Source organism: Oryx dammah, unplaced genomic scaffold (genome assembly GCF_014754425.2).
Source record: "Oryx dammah isolate SB20612 unplaced genomic scaffold, SCBI_Odam_1.1 HiC_scaffold_13, whole genome shotgun sequence".
Lineage (NCBI taxonomy): Eukaryota > Metazoa > Chordata > Mammalia > Artiodactyla > Bovidae > Oryx > Oryx dammah.
Window position 1 is genome coordinate 8,031,559 of NW_024070197.1, and position 16,807 is coordinate 8,048,365.

The window sequence follows — 16,807 nt, forward strand, 5'->3', positions numbered from 1 at the left end:
TCCCCCAGGACACAAAGGTCTAGGTCCTCAAGCTCTCCTCCCCCAGAGCCAGGGGTCCAGGTGCCCAGGTCTTTGCTCCCACTGGGACCTGATGTCCCAGCCCCCACCCCCCCTCCCCACGCTAGGATTTGGAAGTCTAGGTCCCCAGGTCCTCCTTCTTCAAACCAGGACTCAGATCCCCCAGCCCTCACCTCTCCCAGGACCCGGGAGTCCAGCTCGTGACTTCATTTCTCCCCTCGCCCACAGGTCACCATGTACAGCTTCATGGGAGGCGGCCTCTTCTGTGCCTGGGTGGGGACCATCCTCCTGGTGGTGGCCACGGCGACAGACCACTGGATGCAGTACCGGCTGTCGGGGGCCTTTGCCCACCAGGGCCTGTGGCGATACTGCCTGGGCACCAAGTGCTACCTGCAGACGGAGAGCATCGGTGAGGCTCCGGAACGGGATCTGGGCTCTGCCTGGGACCAGAGCCTCCCGCAGGGCAGAACCTTATAGCAGAAGGGCTCCCTCCCCCCCGTTTTGCAGATGGAGAACCTTGTGGTTCGGTGAGGGAAAGTGTCCAGCCCAAGGTCACACAGCAGGGAAGGGACAGAGTTGGGAGTCCAGTATTTTTTTCTGGTACAATTACAGGATGTACTGATTTAGAAGTTAAGGAGAGAGGTGACATTTTCTGGCATGAAATAGAGGTCAGGTAACAGCAGTTGGGGCTGGGGCTGACAAAAGAGCATTTTCTAAATATCTATTATGTGTCAAGAACTCTTTTCAGTACTAGGAGGATGCAGAAGCAATATAGACCCTAAATTTGCTATGCTAGTTGAGGTATTTTAAAATATTTGTTGTGAGCCAAGCCATGTAATACATATGTGTATATATATATGTGTGTGTGTGTATATATGTGTATACAGATATATAGCGTATATGTTGCTGCTAAGTCGCTTCAGCCCTGTCTGACTCTTTGTGACCCTATTGTCTGTAGCCCACCAGGCTCCTCGACCATGGGATTTCTAGGCAAGAATACTGGAGTGGGTTGCCATGCCCTCCTCCAGGGAATCTTCCCACGCCAGAGATAGAACCTGCGTTTCTTATGTCTCCTGCATTGGCAGCAGGTTCTTTACCACTAGTGGCACCTGGGAAGCCCATATAGTGTATGCGTTACACTACATACTGTAAAAATGGGATAAAAATAGTTCTTACAGTAGATGGACTAATGTGCATGCGTGCTCAGTCGCTCAGTCGGGTCCAACTCTTTGCTACCCCATGGGCCATAGCCCACCAGGCTCCTCTGTCCGTGAGATTTCCCAGGCAAGAATACTGGGGTGGGTAGCCATTCCTTTCTCCAGGGGATCTTCCTGGCTCACGATTGAACCCAGTCTCAAGCACTGCAGGCAGATTTTTTACTATCTGAGCCGCTTACAATCTATGTTATATAATATAAATTATTGTAATGTACTATGTATCTCTGTGTACCTCTTTCCCTATCTATATATATTTGTATGTATGTACAGTCATCCCTCAGTCCCTCAGCATACTCAGAGAATTGTTTCCAGGACCCATAGTGGATACCCAAACCCCTGGATGCTCAAGTCACATAGTCAGCTCTCTGTATCTGCTGTTCCACAGCCATGGGTCCATAGCCACAATTCTGCATCCATGGATTCAACCCCAGATCGTATAGTACTGTGTGTATTTATTGCAAAAAAAATCTGTGTGTAAGTGGACCTGCACAGTTCAAACCTGGGCTGTTCAAGGGTCAAGTGTATATATACACATATATATGGAAGTTGTGAGTGCTCAGTCATGTTCAACTCTTTAGAACCCCATGGACTGCAGCCCACCAGGTTCCTCTGTCCATGGGATTCTCCAGGCAAGAATACTGCAGTGGGTTGCCATTGCCTTCTCCAGGGGATGTTCCCAACCCAGGGCTTGAACCTGCATCTCTTGCATCTTCTGCATTGGCAGGCTGGCTCTCTACCACTGGGCCACCTGGGAATCTCATACCTGGAGAGAGAGATACATAGAGATATATACTATATTACCTCACATATATAATATGTGTTATGTAATATATTAATGATATACACTGTATCACATGTTCTATATGTATCCAGTGATAACAGTAATAATAATAATAATAACTGGCACGTATTATTACTGTGCCTTACATGCTATACTAAGTACTTTGCCTGGATTAACTCCCTTAGTTGTCCCAACAACACTAAGAAGGCAGTTCCTTTGCGTCTATGAACAAGACAGAATACATGACCTTGAAAAACCAATTCTTTTGCAAGGGGAGGGCGTTGGGAGGAGGAGCCCACCTTCTCTGAGCCCTGTAATGTGACAGGCTTGTGACAGGAGATTTCATCTACCCCATCTCACCAAACCTGCCCACTCACTAGAGCAGTAAACTGAGGCAGGGGGAGTGGAAAAGCTTGCCCTGGGCTACGGGTTTCAGAACCCCATCTGCCAATCATGTATCTTTTTAGGATCCCATGTATCCCATGGGAGATGGCTCATGGGAAAAGTATCTCATGGGGAAAAGGCTCATGTATCTTTTTCATTTCTGGCTGCATCTACTGTCACACTTCTACCATTCCTCCTGATTCAGACTGGTAACCACCCTACCTGACTCCCCGCCCTGGGACGGTCCGAGTTTCTTCTCTGTCTTAGCTTTGCTGGGAATGGGAAAGAGGGAGGCTGGATGGAGGTCTTCAAGTTCATTTGACATCTTCACGACCCCGAGACTGAGGGCCTCAGGAACAACCTCACCGTGAAAGAGTTTTGAGTATTTGTCCAAACAACTGGTTTAACTTGTTCAGTCATTGCATGACTGATGTAATCCAGTCTCCAAAGCAGGAGTCCTGAGCTTGCTTCCCCAGGGCCAAACCCAACCTTAGATGTGTATTCATAACATTTTTAAAGTTTCCAAAGTCGTCGTCATTGTTCAGTCACTAAGTCGTGTCCGACTCTTTGTGACCCCATGGACTGCAGCACACCAGGCTTCCTTGTCCTTCACTATCTCCTGGAGTTTGCTCAGATTCATGTCCACTGAGTCAGTGCAGGGACGCTATATAACCATCTCATCCTCTGCCACCCTCTTCTTTTGCCTTTAGTCTTTCCCAGCCTCAGGGTCTTTTCCAATGAGTTGGCTTTTCGCATCAGGTGGCCAAAGTATTGGAGTTTCAGCTTTGGCGTCAGTCCTTCCAGTGAATATTCAGGGTTGATTTCCTTTAGGACTGACCGGTTTAATCTCCTTGCAGTCCAAGGGACTCTCAAGAGTCTTCTCCAACACCACAGTTCAGGGGCATCAGTTCTTCAGCGTTCAACCTTCTTTATGGCCCAGTTCTCACATCCAAATACGACTAGTGGAAAAACCATAGCTTTGACTATACAGACCTTTGTCAGCAAAGAGATGTCTTTGTTTTATAATACACCAGTGTTAAAAAATCTGGAGATTTTACATTAAAATCTGGACTTCTAGCTCTTGTTGAAAATTCCGGTTTTTCAAGCATTCTCTGGGTTCATGGTCAGCTGGGTATGACCAGCAGGTGGCCCCAAGTAGTTAAGACTGAGAGTTTTGAGCTTGACTTTCAACTCTAGTCTCTCTGCTAATGGTGGGACCTTGGGCAAAACACTGAACCTCTCAGCCTCTATTCCTTCCTTTACTTGAAAAAAATGGGCAGGAAAACACAGCATAGGACTCTTGGAAGGAATAAATAGGGTCATACAGGAAAAGAGAAACTGGTCCATACTTGATAGTTGCCAAGTGGAAGTTGAGATCATGAAGACTGTTCTCAGGGATCTTCATTCATTCAACATGTTTATTGAACACCTACTACATGCCAGGCACTAGATGCTGGGGATACAGCAGTGAATGAGAAAGCCAGACCCTTGTCCCTACAGAGCCAAAAACTCAGTGCAGAGAGTTAGACATCATAAACAAGTTAGAAATAAACAAGTGGGACGTTTTTAGATATGGGCAAGTGGTATGAAGGAAGGGAAAGGGAGCATGAGACAGAGGGTAGACAGTGAGTAGCAGGGGGATATAGGAAATTGGTATTCATTCATTTACTCATTCATTCATCCAACAAACATTTCTCCAGACTCCTGTTCACACAAGCCTCTGCTGGGCATGTTTGTGATGGAGAATCAACCAGGTACTTGTCCTCAGGGAGCAATCAGGCTGGAGAGGGAGACAGACAAAGATAGTCTCAAACCAGAGGAGGGAGTGTTGATGGTGCCTGAGGGGTGAGCGAGTGCTTCCTAGAGGAGGGGATTTGGGAGGTGGGCTTTGGAGGATGCATAGGAGTTTGCCAGGTGAAGAGGGGGGTGTTTGAAGAGCAGTGAAGGAAGAGCTGGGTTAGGGATATGGAGAGGGGGAAGGCATTCCTGCCCTCAGAGGTAGCAGCCTTTCCTCGAGGGCAGGGGCAGCACAGCAGTGACCGTGGGGTGCTCTTACAGCATACTGGAATGCTACCCGGGCCTTCATGATCCTGTCCTCCCTCTGTGCCACCTCCGGCATCATCATGGGCATCGTGGCCTTTGCTCAGCAGCCCACCTTCACCCGCCTCTCCCGGCCCTTCTCCGCAGGCATCATGTTTTTCGCCTCCAGTGAGTGAACCACACCCTACACCTACCCCTCTCCCCAACTCCCTGCCCAGCTCCAACCGCACCCATGCCACCCCCAATACTGCGTCCATTCCCCACTGCTCCTGCTCTCAACTCCACCTGCACCGGAATCCCACCTCCACTCCCAACAACTTCATGACTATTTCTAATGCTCGTTGATTCCTATACCACCTAAATGTACTGCCATTCCATTCTGGCACTTGTCACCTGGAGCTGGCATCAGACCCCACAGGCTTAAAGGCACAGTTCCCAATAAGACTGCCCCTACTTCAGCTGCAAGTGGGGTCCCCAGCCCACATGCACTTTTGATCTATCAGCTACAGATTCAGGGGTTCCCAGGATCCACTCAGGCTCAAAAATTTGCTGGAACAACTCACAGAACCCAGGAAAGCATAATACTTAAACATTTCAGTTTTATTACCAAGAATACAGCTCAAGACCAGCCAACTAAAGAAATGCATAGGGTGAAGCTGGAGAGAGTCCTGAACACACAGTTCCCATGGCCTCTCTCTACAGAGTTGGGGCTCATCACCCTACCCTCCAACCCCAGCACATCCATATGCTCACCAACCAGGAAGCCCCAGTGAGCCCCGGTGGCCTGCATTTCTTTTGGTTTCATTACAAGGACGTGAATGATTGCATCATGGACCACCTGATTGAGTTCAATCTCCAGCTCCTTTCTCCTCCCCAGAGGTTGCAGTGATCCCAGGTGGCTCCACGTCTCAACCCTCCATCCTATGGTTGGTCTCTCTGGTGACCAGCTCTCACCCTGAGTCATCTCTGCTCATCAATATAAACTCAGGTGTGATTCGAGAGGCTCAAGAGAAACAAAGACACTCCTATTACTCAGAAAGTTCCAAGGATTTAGAGTTTCCCTCCCAGGAACGAGAGACGAAGACCAGTCAGACTCTTTATGACCCAACGTGACCCCACCCCATCCCTGCCCTTAACCCTACTCCCCATTCATTTTTACTCCTACTTTCAACTCAGCCACCATCCTCACCCTTATCCCTCTCTGCATCCATACCCCCTTCTCAATCTCATTCCAACTCCCATCTCTAAAAGCAAAACGTTACGTCCAGCTCTTTGCGACTCCATGGAACTGTAGCCTGCCAGGCTCGTCTGTCCATGGGATTCCCCTGGCAAGAATACTGGAGTGGGTAGCCATTCGCTCCTCCGGGGGATCTTCCTGACCCAGGAATCGAACCTGGCTGTCCGGCATGGCAGGCAGATTCTTTATCTTCTGAGTCACCAGGGAAGCCCCATCTCTAAACCCAACTCCATTCCCACACACATCCCCATCCCCCGCCCTCTCTCTCCAGCCTTTTTCGTCCTGCTGGCCTTGGCCATTTACACTGGAGTCACCGTCAGCTTTCTGGGTCGCCGCTTTGGGGACTGGCGCTTTTCCTGGTCCTACATCCTGGGCTGGGTAGCCCTGCTCATGACCTTCTTTGCAGGTACTGGGTTTGGGGGCGGGAAGGTCAGTGTCTGTGTCCCAGCTGGCAGCACCCAGGAGGCTGAAATGATGGGGAGTCCCAGATGAGGCGCCCAGCTTTGAGCCAGAAGGCAGACTCCAATCCCTGCAGACAATCAGGGAGAAAGGGAATACTGTGTTGGGATCTTGGGCTGGCTGAGGGGGATGGAGGGATGGGAGGGCTTGAGGGCGGGGTCCACTGGGGTCTCTTCTCGTACAGGAATTTTCTACATGTGTGCCTACCGGATGCATGAATGTCGGCGCCTGTCCACTCCCCGCTGAGCCCAAATGTGTGCCCCGACTGCACCTGGAAGTAGAAGTCCGGTCACTGAAGAGGAGGGGAAGGGCCTAGAGGCCTGAAATCCTGGTTCCTAGGGGGCGTGAGGAGGCTTGGTCACGGACCCTGGGTGGGGGCCCCTGACTCCTGTCCCAAGGGGAAGGGAGCAAGACTGGGGCCTGGGGTAGGCAGTTGAGAAGACCTACGACCCCACCCGCCAAGGGGTTGTTAGAGAAATGGGATATCCATTAGAGCGGCTTTTTGGAGTCTAATAAAACTGGTTGAAACTACTGAAGTGTGGTCCCTGAGGGCTTGGGGTAGAGAGAAAGAGGGGTGATTGTGGTGAATGGGGCAGGGGTGATTGCATTATAGTAGCCCAAGCTGTTCAGTTCCTGTAGGGGTGAGCACCAGAATAAACCACACAGGCCCTTGCTACTGGGTTCCACTTCTTTATTTTTTTGGCCACACCGTGCAGCTTGTAGGAGCTTCCCAGGTGGCATTAGTGGGAAAGAACCCACCTGCCAACACAGGAGACCTAGGAGACGCAGGTTTGATCCCTGGGTTGGGAAGATCCCCCGGAGGAGGGCATGGCAACCCATGCCAGTATTCTTGTCTGGAAAATCCCACAGACAGAGGAGTCTGGTGGGCTACAGTCCATAGGGTCAAAAAGAGTGGGACATGACTGAAATGACTTAGCACACAGGCACGAGGGCAGCTTGTGGGTCTTAGTTCCCCAACCAGGCAAGGAGCCCAGGTCCCCTGCAGTGGAAGCGTGGAGTTCTAACCACAGGGTGACTGCAAGGGAATTTCCTAGGCTCACAACTGCTAGGAAGCTGATGTGTGTAAATCCAATTCTTTTTTTTTTTTTTTTTTCAATTTATTTGGCTGCACCAGGTCTTAGTTGTGGCATTCTGGGTCTAGTTCCCTCCCCAGGGATGGAACCTGGGCTCCCTGCATTGGGAGCATGGAGTCTTCGCCACTGGACCGCTAGAGAGGTCCCCGTATGTTCTGATGTATGTGTGTGTTTTCCCCACATCACCAAGCAATTAACTCAATTCAGATACAATCTACCTGAAGAAACTGACAGATCACACAGGTTAAAGACAGCCCTGTATGACCAACCCCAACTGCAGACAGCAGTCACACGTCCAGGTTGCCACCTGTGCTTCTGAAGGACTAGCAGTAGATGAGAGGTCCCCACGGCCCCCTGATAGGGTTTGATTCATTTGCAGCTCACAGAACTCAGAGAAACATTGTACTTACTAGGTCACCAGTGTGTTATAAAAGAATCTAACTCAGAACATCCGGATGGAAGTGGTGCCCAGGGCAATGTAAGCGGGAAGGGGCCCGAAATGTCCATGCTCTCTCCAAATAGATCACTCTTCCCACCAAAAGCACAAGTTCACCAACCTCAGAAGCTCTCGGAACCCTCTCCTTTTGGGTTGTTATGGAGGCTTCATTACACAATTATGATTGAGAACATCATTGGCCATTGGTGACTGAGTTCAATCTCCAACTTCTCTTTCCTCCCAGGAGGTCAGGTGTTGGGACTGCAAGTTCTGACCCTCTAACGGAGTGCTTGGTCCCCCTGGCAACCAGCCCGCTCCCTTTGGTTAAGGAGGGGTGGTCCCAAAGTCAGCACATTAATATAACATGAGACACCTTGATTGCCCTCACAATTTAGGAAATTTTAGACTTTAAACACCTGGATGCCAGAAAGTTGAAAGTGAAAGTGTTAGTCGTTCAGTGGTGTTCGACTCTTTGTGACCCCATGGACTGTAGCTCGCCAGACTCCTCTGTCCATGGGATTTCCCAGGCAAGAATACTGGAGTGGGTAGCCATTCGCTTCTCCAGGGAATCTTCCCAACCCAGAGGCTGAACCCAGGTCTCCCGCATTGCAGGCAGATTCTTTACCATCTGAGCCACCAGAACTTACCTCTTTTTTCTGGATGCCAGAAGTGGGGACAAAGACCCCACTTATATACTTATAAATCACAATATCACAAGAGGATAATAGGATAAATGACAACAGCTGTGGGACTTTCCTGGTGGTGCAGTGGTTAAGACTCTGAGCTTCCAATGCAGGGGGCCTGAGTTCAATCCCTGATGGGGGAACTAAGATCCCACATGCTGCATAGCATAGCCAAAAAAAAATCTGTGAAAAAAACAATTTTCTTGCCTACTCATGCCATCTCCAGTTGGTTCTCCCAACTTCCTGTCTCTCCCTGGATGAGCCCCTCCAAGAATAAACACTAGAAGTCTGACCTGCACCTCCTCCTGCAGCTGCCTCTTCATCCATCATTCATGACCTTGACCTTAACCTTCTCTTCATTCACTCATTCATTAGTTCACTCAACAAACTCATGCCTACTGCCATGAGATTTACTAATGCTTATCATAAAACAATAAGACTGTTTAGAAAGCTAGTTCCAATAATAAGAATATTTATTGCAGCCTATGTTAGGAACTGTTATATTAATAGAGGCTTACTCTCTAGACATATTTATTAGGCCCTCCTCAAATAACAATAATACTGTATTTATAGAGGCTTCCTCTAGTAATTATAACAATTGAAGTCTTTCTCTTTTCCTCTTTAGAATATATGCTGCCAAAGCAAGCACAAAGTCTTCTTTAATTATAATTTATTGAAGCCTATTTAAGTAGAAATATTTACTGAGACTTACTCCAGGAATTTATAGGGGCTGAAAGCTATGGTTTTTCCAATAGTTGTGTACGGATGTGAGAGCTGGACCAGAAAGAAAACTAAGCGCAGAAGAATTGATGCTTTCCAACTGTGGTGCTGGAGAAGGCTCTTGAGAGTCCCTTGGACTGCAAGATCAAACCAGTCCATCCTAAAGGAAATCAACCCTGAATATTAATTCGAAGGACTGATGATGAAGTTGAAGCTCCAATACTCTGGCCACCTAGTTCTAAGAGCTGACTTATTGGAAAAGATCTTGATGCTGGAAAAGATTGAGGGCAAAAGGAGAAGGGGGGCAACAGTGGATGAGATGGTTAGATGGCATCACTGACTCAATGGACATGAGTTTGAATAAACTCTGTGAGTTGGTGATGGACAGGGAAGCCTGGTGTGCAGCAGTTGGATTCCCATTCACTGTGCCACCGGGGAAGTCCTATTTTTAGTCTTTTGAGGAACCTCCATACTGTTCTCCATAGTGGGTGTACCAATTTACATTCCCACCAACAGTGTAAGAGGGTTCCTTTTTCTCTGCACCTTCTGCAGCTTTGTTTTTAGACTTTTAAAGGAATTTTTATTAAAACATGATTCATATCTTGTCCCTATTGACCTCTAAGTCCTCCAGTGGCTTGGACCTGGAGGTAGGATGAAGGTAAAAATGGAGGAGTGTGTGGATTGAGGTAGGAATTACTGGGGTTGGGGAGAGGCATGAAGAAGGAAGTAGGGGTGGAACCAGTGTAAGTATAGAAATGAGAAGAGGGTTAAATGTGAGGATGGATTTGGGTTTGGGGATGGGGTTGAGATTGGGGTTGGGTTTGGGATTAAGAAAGTGGTTAGGTGGGAGGAGAGGGCTGGGGTTAAACTCAGGGGTTTAATATGGGTTGTGTTTGGGCATCAGGTTGAATATAGAGTTGGGTTTGGGAACAAGAATGGGGTTATGTTTGGGGTTTGAGATGGGGTTGAATTTGGGGTTGGAGTGGAAATTTGGGATTGAAACTGGGGTTAAGGATGGGATTGAGGGAATTTCCTGGTGGTCCAGTGGTTAGGATTCAGGGACCTGGGTTCAGTCCCTGGTCAGGGAACTAAGATCCTGCAACCCTCAGGGTGCAGCCAAAAAGAAAAGATGAGTTTGGGGTTGGGTTTGGGAATGAGAATGGTGTTGGAGGATAGGAATGGGGCTCAAAATGGGATTGGAGCTGTGGTCAGGATGAGGTTGGGCTTGGGATGGGGTCGAGATCACAGAGGAGGACATTTCCCTGGTGGTCCAGTGGTTAGGACTCTACTCTCACTGCCAGGGGCCCGGGTTCAGTCCCTGATTGAGGAACTAAGATCCCACAAACCATTTAGTAAGGCCAAAAGAGAAAATGGGAGAGAGGTGGTGGGGAGAAAAAGAGGAAAAACAGAAGATCACAGATGGGTTCCGAGCATGTGATCATCACAAGCCCTCAGCCCAGACTTCCTGAAGCCTGTCCAGCTGCTCCTCACAGGAGCCGGGTCCATCACCGCTTTCGAGATGGTGCCCCAGCTGTCCATGACCAGGATCTCCTTCCCGGAGCCTGTCCTCCCAAGCGTGTTCTCAGGAGTGACCAATTGCCCAGGTGGTAAGGATCTAGATGGGGGCCGAACTCTGCAAATTGGAGTCTCCAGCCAAGGAGGAGGACCGGCCTCCTGCAGTCACTCTCGTTCTCCCCTCCGCCGGCTGTCCTGGGGCTGTCGGCTCAGTTCCTCTTCAGGACAGCCGTCCTGTTCCAGGTCACTCCTGCTTCACAGAGATAGGGTTAGGATCTGCGCCTCCCCGCTGGGCCGTGACACCTTCCCCTTGTGCCTGAGGTGGGGCCCAGGGCCTGACGCTGGTTGAGGTGAGGAGAGCCGGAAAGTCTTGCCCTGACATCCTTTACCCATCCCCCCTCGCCCCCTCACCACAGAAACCCCGATCCCGGTGATGAAGCCCACCAGGCTGAACGCCTGACTCTTGGCCGAGCTGTTTGTGAACTCATTTGTATCAGGATGTGGGCACATCTTCCCCTCTGCAAACTTTCAGAACTGTGGTCACTGTCTACCTTCCCCCCGGCACAAGCTCCAAGCAAGGAGCTGGGAGTCTGAGTTCAGCACCTGGAGTCTAGGCTTCTAGCACCTTCTTCATGCAGCTCCCAGCATCCTTGCCAACTGCCCCCTCTCTTTTTGCAGAGACCCTAGAATTAGGGGCCCCCACCTCCCAGAACGGAAAATTGCAGAATTACAGGAAAGCATGATGCATTCCCCCAACTGTCTCCCTCTAGTCACACCTCCCCTCCCATCTAACTCACACCCCAGCCTCACTCACCGCATGCCCCCTCTGCTCACTCCTCTACCCAACCCCCCATCTCTTTCTCTCACCTTTTCCAGGAAGCCCCTCTGGTGCGGAGGCCCCCAAGGGCAGCAGGTAGAGAGGCTTCTGTGGAGACAGACAAGTTCCAAACCAGTGACAATGCGACATCTTCAGGGCCAACCCCTGCCGCAGGGGGAGGGAAACCTCAGAGGGGGCGGGGTTGGGGGGACGGGTGTCCATGCAAGCCAGGAAGGCAGGGTGTGTCACACAGAGCAGCTGCCTGGGACAGGCTGAGACCAAACGGGCCTGACGTTGAGGAGCAAAGACCACCCCCTAGCCACCCCTAGCGCTTGCTGGTTTCTCTTTCTTGAGACCAGAGGACCCAGGAGTCTGGGGCGGAGGGGGAACAGACTTCCTCCTCTCTCAGAGACCCAGGAGGCTAGATCACCAGCCTCGTCGTCGCCACCCGGGACCCAGGAACCCAGAAACCCAGACTTCACCCCCATGGAGCCCTGCCGGTCCCTGGCCCTCCTCACCAGCTCCCTGGGCCTGGTGTCCCTCTTAGTGGCTCTGAGCACGAATTTCTGGTTTGCAGCCCAGGGGCCCAAGTCTTCATCTCACTCAGGCCTCTGGCCCAGCAAGGATCAAGTCTCGGTAGTAGGTAAGGGCTGGGGGTGTGGTCTTGGTGCGGGGAAAAGCCTGCGGGGACGGGCAGTCAGAGGTCCCATTTCCGAGCAGGCTACATCCACGTGACGCAGAGCTTCTGCATCCTGGCTGTCCTGTGGGGCCTGATCTCCACGGCCTTTCTGGTCATGTCTTGCATCCCTTCGCTGTCTGCCCCCGGACGCGGCCCCATTGTCTCCACCTTCATGGCCTTTGCTGGAGGTGAGGACTCCGTGCTGGGCTTGGGGGGCGGGGAGGAGAGGTGCTGAGGAGGGGGAGCTGCTGCAGGGGGGCTGAGCCGACCCTCATGTCTCCATCCCCAGCCCTGTCCCTGATAGTGGCCATGACGGTCTACACCATTGAGCGGTGGAACCAGCCTGGAAACCCCCAGGTCCAGAGCTTCTTCTCATGGTCCTTCTACCTGGGCTGGGTTTCAACACTCCTCTTTCTCTGTACAGGTGATTGTGATTGCTGCCTGGGGAGTTCTGGGGCTGGCTGGGGGTGCCCCTGGGGCTGGGGCTGGCTGGGGGCTTGGAGGGAGCAGGAGAGGAGCAAGTATCTAACTTTTCTCTGCTACCCCAGGTGGCCTGAGTCTGGGCGCTCACTGCACGACCCACCGGCCTGGGTACGAGGCCATGTGACCGCAGGATGGCCTTAGATCTCGGTTCTCTGAAGGCATCATCAGGAATCCTGAAAGCAACAGCTGGCTCTCCTTCCAGCCAGCCTGCCCTGACTCCCAGCCTCCACAAGCTTCTTCCTTTGTAGCTTCATTCATTCAACAAAAATTTGCTGGGATCTGGTTATTCAAAGGGTCATGCAGCTACGACATAAACTGATGACATGCCAGCTCCATGGTGGGTGACGCTGGGCACCCAGAGGGGAGTCAGTCCTGCCACCCGCCCTGCCCTTCAGGAGCTCCTACCCAGTGTGGGGACCAGTCTAGGCTCGGACATGGCCCTAAGGCCCTTGTTGTCTCTCTTCTTTGTCCTTCCATCTCTTTTCTTCCCTGTGTCTTTTTTTTTTTTCTTTTTGGCTGCATGGCATGCAAACTTCCTGGACCAGGGATTGAACCTGCTCCCCCTGGAGTGGAAGCACAGAGTCTTAACCCCTGGGCCAACAGAGAAGTCTTCCCTGTACCTTCCTCCTTTTAGTTCTTGTCGTTTGGCTCCCTCTCTGATTTAGTCACCCCGGCGTTCATCCTTAGTCCTTGTTCATTTCATTAATAAATTCACTCCTTTGGCTGGCTTTTCCTGAGTGCATCCTTTCTGCTGGGCCTTCCCACCGTAGATGCTGAGGTGACTCAGACTGGGCCCTGCCTGCCAGGGGCTCCAAGTCCCATGGGGGCAGGCAGAGCCCAGGGCCGGTATTGCAGGAGGACTGGCTGTGTCTGGGGGAGAGGTGGGATGTGGGGGTGAGCTTTCTGGGGAGAATGTGTTTAGGAACTTCTCCAGGGCCGAGGAAAGGTAATGCAGGCAGAGGGACCCCAAAGTGGAGGCATGGAGAGGCTGGGAGTTCTCACAAGATGGGGAACAGCACTTTGTGGTCCACTGTCGAATGTGAGGGGGTGACAGGAAATGAGGATGGGTGAGAAGTAGCACCTCGAACCCCACAATTGACTCTCTTGAGGGTGATGGGGAGCTAAGGGTGGAGCAGGGGAGGGACAACATCTGGTTTGGGTGCCAGAAAGCCGCCCACTCTGCACCCTCCCCCCACTCTGGAGGCCAGAAGGGGAGAGAAAAAAGACTGCAATCCAACAGGAGGGACATGAGACATTACAAGGTTGCACTGGGGCCAGGGCATGAGAAGGAAAGGAGGAGCCAGAAAGATTCGGGGCGGGGGAGGGACTTCCCCGGTGGAGAAGTGGACAGGAATCCGCCTGCCAGTATAGGGGACACAGGTTCGATCCCTGGTCCAGGAAGATTCTACGTGCCTTGGAGCAACTGGGCCCACGAGCCACAACTACTGAGCCTGCACGCTGTACCTACTGAAGCCCTTGTGCTTAGAATCTGTGCTCTGCTACAAGAGAAGTCACCGCAATGAGAAGCCAGGGCACCGCATCAAAGAGTAGCCCCTGCTCGCGGCAACTAGAGGAAGCCTGAGTACAGCAACAAAGACCCAGTGCAACAGAGAAGTAAATAAATAAATACAATTATTAAAAAAAAAAAAAAAGATTTGGAGGCAGGGCAGGAGGAACTGGACTCAGGGATCCAAGGACTTTGTAGGGCAAGGAGCAGGAAGGGAACAAGGATAGTGCCCAAGGGTGTGGTCCAACTAACTGGGTGGGATGCCAGGGGCCTCCCTGGTTTGGTGGAAAATGCTGAGCTCAACTGGGCTTCCCAGGTTGCTCAGTGGTAAAAAAAAAAAAAAAAAATCTGCCTGCCAGTACAGGACATGCAGAAAACTCTGGTTCTCTCCCCGGGTGGGGAAGATCCCCTGGAGGAGGAAATGGCAACCCACTCCAGTATTCTTGCCTGGAAAGTCCCACGGACAGAGGAGCCTAATGGGCTACAGTCCACGCAGTCAGAGAGAGTCAGATATGACTGAGCCACAGCATGGTCACACGCCAAGCTCAGTGGGGATGTGGTTGAGGGTCAGGGTCTGACAGATGGTCAGAAGCAGATGAGGACCTGGACTGGAGATAGGGTTTGGGATGCTCTCAGAACATCAGACATCCCTGGAGCTCACCTGGTAAGAAGATGCAGAATGGAGTTCTCCAGGAGAACTGGCCCTGAGAAGCAGATGGAGGAGGAGGGGCAGGAGGCTGCCTGGGGGCTTGGGAGGGCACAAAGAGCTGGGGACCAGGAGAGCTTATGGGGGTCAAGAGAAGGGAAGTTTCTAGAAGGACATGGGCTACCGTGTCAAGGCCCTCAGACTCCCTCGGACTTGCCACCTAACATTGACTGTCACTTTGCCAGAAGAGCTGCTCCTGTGTGTGTGTGTATAGTTGGGTGAGTGGTTATCTCTTTAAATGGCTGCTAGGAGAGGGGGGGTTCTGGAATTCTGCCGCATAGAGACATAGTCTCCCTTCTCTCACACCTCTGGGCCCTGTCCAAGAGCCCTGGGAGAGCTGGGGGTGAGTCATTTAGGTGAGTGTGCACAGAGGTGAGGTGTTAGGAAGGCACACCCACTAGGGAACAGAGGTCTCTGGACAGAAGGAAGGTTCCTAAGCTGTGGTGCCTGAGGGGAAGGTGGTCAGTCTTAGGTCTGGGTGGGGCCTGAGAGGGGTCCCCAGAATGAGAAGCCCCAGGCAGGGGTGGAGGAGTAGCCATCTGATGGCTACTCCGTAGCATGATACGGAGAGACATGCAGGAGGGGGTCCCAGGGACCTGGGAGTGAGCAGGGCATGGGTCAGTCTTGCAGGCGTGATCCTTGGCAGCAGTCCCCTGGCATGGGGGTGAAGCGGAGCCTTCAGAGCGGGGGCACCGTGCTGGGCTTCTTGGCCAACTGCTTCATCGTTCTGTCCGCTGCCTCCAACTACTGGATCCGCTACTCCGGGGGCCACAGTGGCCTTTGGCAGGAGTGTAACAAGGGCGTCTGCTCCAACATCCCCTGCGATCGTGAGGCCCGGGGGCCCAGCTGTTAGACCCCCGCCCCCCCACCCCCCCGTGAACAGACAGCCCCCAGCACTGACCACAGCTGTCCCCTCACCTGACACCACATCCTGCAGCCCCCCACCCCCTGCTTTTTCCACTTCGGCCCCTCCGTGACCGAGGCCACCACGAACCCCCACTTTGGGACCTGCTTCTCTGTTGAAACATTAACCTCCCCTCATGATGTAACTTCCGAGTCCCCATCCAAACCCCTGACTCGGCTCCCAGCCCGGAACCGGCGGTTGGGGGTGATGGGCAGGAGCGGCGCCAGCGGAGGTTGTTGACGCGGTCCTTTCTCCCCAGGCATGCTGGCGGTGACCGGGGCGTGCATGGTGCTGGCGGCGGGCTGCGGCATCATGGGCTTGGTGATGGGGCTGCGGCTTCTGTGCAGTGAGGGCTACTCCCGGGGTCAGACCACGTGTGCCATCTTCTTTATCTCGGGTGAGATGGCATAGGGTGGGCCTGGAAGAGAAAGCCCAGGAGCGGGGCAGGGCTCTGGAGGACAGGCTTCGAGGGGGCGGGTTGAAGGGGGACGGAGGGTGGGCGAGAAGGGCGTGGCCAGGGCGGTGGGCGCGGTCAGGGTGGGGCCTGGGTGCCCCCCGGCCACGCTCACCTAGCGGCGGGGTGGGGCCCAGGACTGCTTCTGCTGATCGCCCTGACAGTCTACACAGTGAAGAATGCATGGAAAGACGACGTCTTCTATTCCTGGTCCTATTTTTTTGGGTGGCTGGCTTTACCCTTCTCTATTCTCGCGGGTAACCTGGACAGCGGAAGAGGGTGGAGAGGAGACTTCCCCGAGGGCCCCGCCCCGCTCCTTGCAGAGACTTCCCAGCTGCCCTCCCAGGAACTTCCTAACACCCTCCACTCTGGACCCTCGGAGTCCCAAACCCCAGTCCCCGGGGCCCTCCTGGTCATCTGCGCCAGGACCCACCCTGCTCCACCCGCCTTCCGTTCCCCTTTCTGCCAGGCTTCTGCTTTCTGCTGGCGGACATGATCATGCAGAGCACGGATGCCATCAGTGGATTCCCCGTGTGCTTATGACCGCAGCTGCCTGGGTGCAGAATAAAGGATCGGCTCCCACTGCCAGCCGGCCTCACATGACTTTCTGGGGGACCCGAGGATGCGCACACGGGGGTACTTGGAGGCTCGGGGAGGAAGTAAGGACGCGAAC

At 52.5% G+C, this 16,807-nt stretch overlaps 3 protein-coding genes across 4 annotated transcripts; all 3 read left to right on the top strand.

The window, feature by feature from the left end:
* Positions 1-252: 252 nt before the first annotated feature.
* Positions 253-6,667, top strand: LIM2 (lens intrinsic membrane protein 2). Its single transcript, XM_040252203.1, has 4 exons — positions 253-427; positions 4,459-4,608; positions 5,949-6,083; positions 6,321-6,667. Exons 1-4 carry the CDS (start codon positions 253-255, stop codon positions 6,380-6,382), a joined length of 522 nt encoding a protein of 173 aa, XP_040108137.1. The 3' UTR covers positions 6,383-6,667.
* Positions 6,668-10,580: 3,913 nt separating this feature from the next.
* NKG7 (natural killer cell granule protein 7) lies at positions 10,581-13,291 on the top strand. Its single transcript, XM_040252191.1, has 5 exons — positions 10,581-10,676; positions 11,811-12,044; positions 12,119-12,268; positions 12,370-12,504; positions 12,629-13,291. The coding sequence occupies exons 1-5, from the start codon at positions 10,589-10,591 to the stop codon at positions 12,685-12,687; spliced, it is 666 nt and encodes a 221-aa protein (XP_040108125.1). The 5' UTR covers positions 10,581-10,588; the 3' UTR covers positions 12,688-13,291.
* A 1,361-nt stretch (positions 13,292-14,652) lies between these two features.
* On the top strand, positions 14,653-16,722 carry CLDND2 (claudin domain containing 2). 2 transcript variants are annotated; one of them, XM_040252201.1, is made up of 4 exons: positions 14,653-15,603; positions 15,940-16,077; positions 16,272-16,391; positions 16,604-16,722. In XM_040252201.1, the coding sequence occupies exons 1-4, from the start codon at positions 15,390-15,392 to the stop codon at positions 16,675-16,677; spliced, it is 546 nt and encodes a 181-aa protein (XP_040108135.1). In that variant the 5' UTR covers positions 14,653-15,389; the 3' UTR covers positions 16,678-16,722. The 2 variants fall into 2 exon arrangements, with proteins under 2 accessions (XP_040108135.1, XP_040108134.1); XM_040252200.1 differs by lacking the exon at positions 14,653-15,603 and adding an exon at positions 15,739-15,821 and having other exon boundaries at positions 16,272-16,722.
* Positions 16,723-16,807: the final 85 nt, after the last annotated feature.

Bases quoted from the DNA above. Each gene is read 5' to 3' on its own strand.
- CLDND2 (XM_040252201.1), top strand. From the start codon at position 15,390: ATGGGTCAGTCTTGCAGGCGTGATCCTTGGCAGCAGTCCCCTGGCATG. The intron at 15,604-15,939 runs GTGAGGCCCGGG...CTTTCTCCCCAG, and splicing joins CTCCAACATCCCCTGCGATC to GCATGCTGGCGGTGACCGGG. The intron at 16,078-16,271 runs GTGAGATGGCAT...GGTGGGGCCCAG, and splicing joins TGCCATCTTCTTTATCTCGG to GACTGCTTCTGCTGATCGCC.
- NKG7 (XM_040252191.1), top strand. From the start codon at position 10,589: ATGGTGCCCCAGCTGTCCATGACCAGGATCTCCTTCCCGGAGCCTGTC. The intron at 10,677-11,810 runs GTAAGGATCTAG...CTCCTCTCTCAG, and splicing joins AGTGACCAATTGCCCAGGTG to AGACCCAGGAGGCTAGATCA. The intron at 12,505-12,628 runs GTGATTGTGATT...CTGCTACCCCAG, and splicing joins ACTCCTCTTTCTCTGTACAG to GTGGCCTGAGTCTGGGCGCT.
- LIM2 (XM_040252203.1), top strand. From the start codon at position 253: ATGTACAGCTTCATGGGAGGCGGCCTCTTCTGTGCCTGGGTGGGGACC. The intron at 4,609-5,948 runs GTGAGTGAACCA...CTCTCTCTCCAG, and splicing joins CATCATGTTTTTCGCCTCCA to CCTTTTTCGTCCTGCTGGCC. The intron at 6,084-6,320 runs GTACTGGGTTTG...CTTCTCGTACAG, and splicing joins GCTCATGACCTTCTTTGCAG to GAATTTTCTACATGTGTGCC.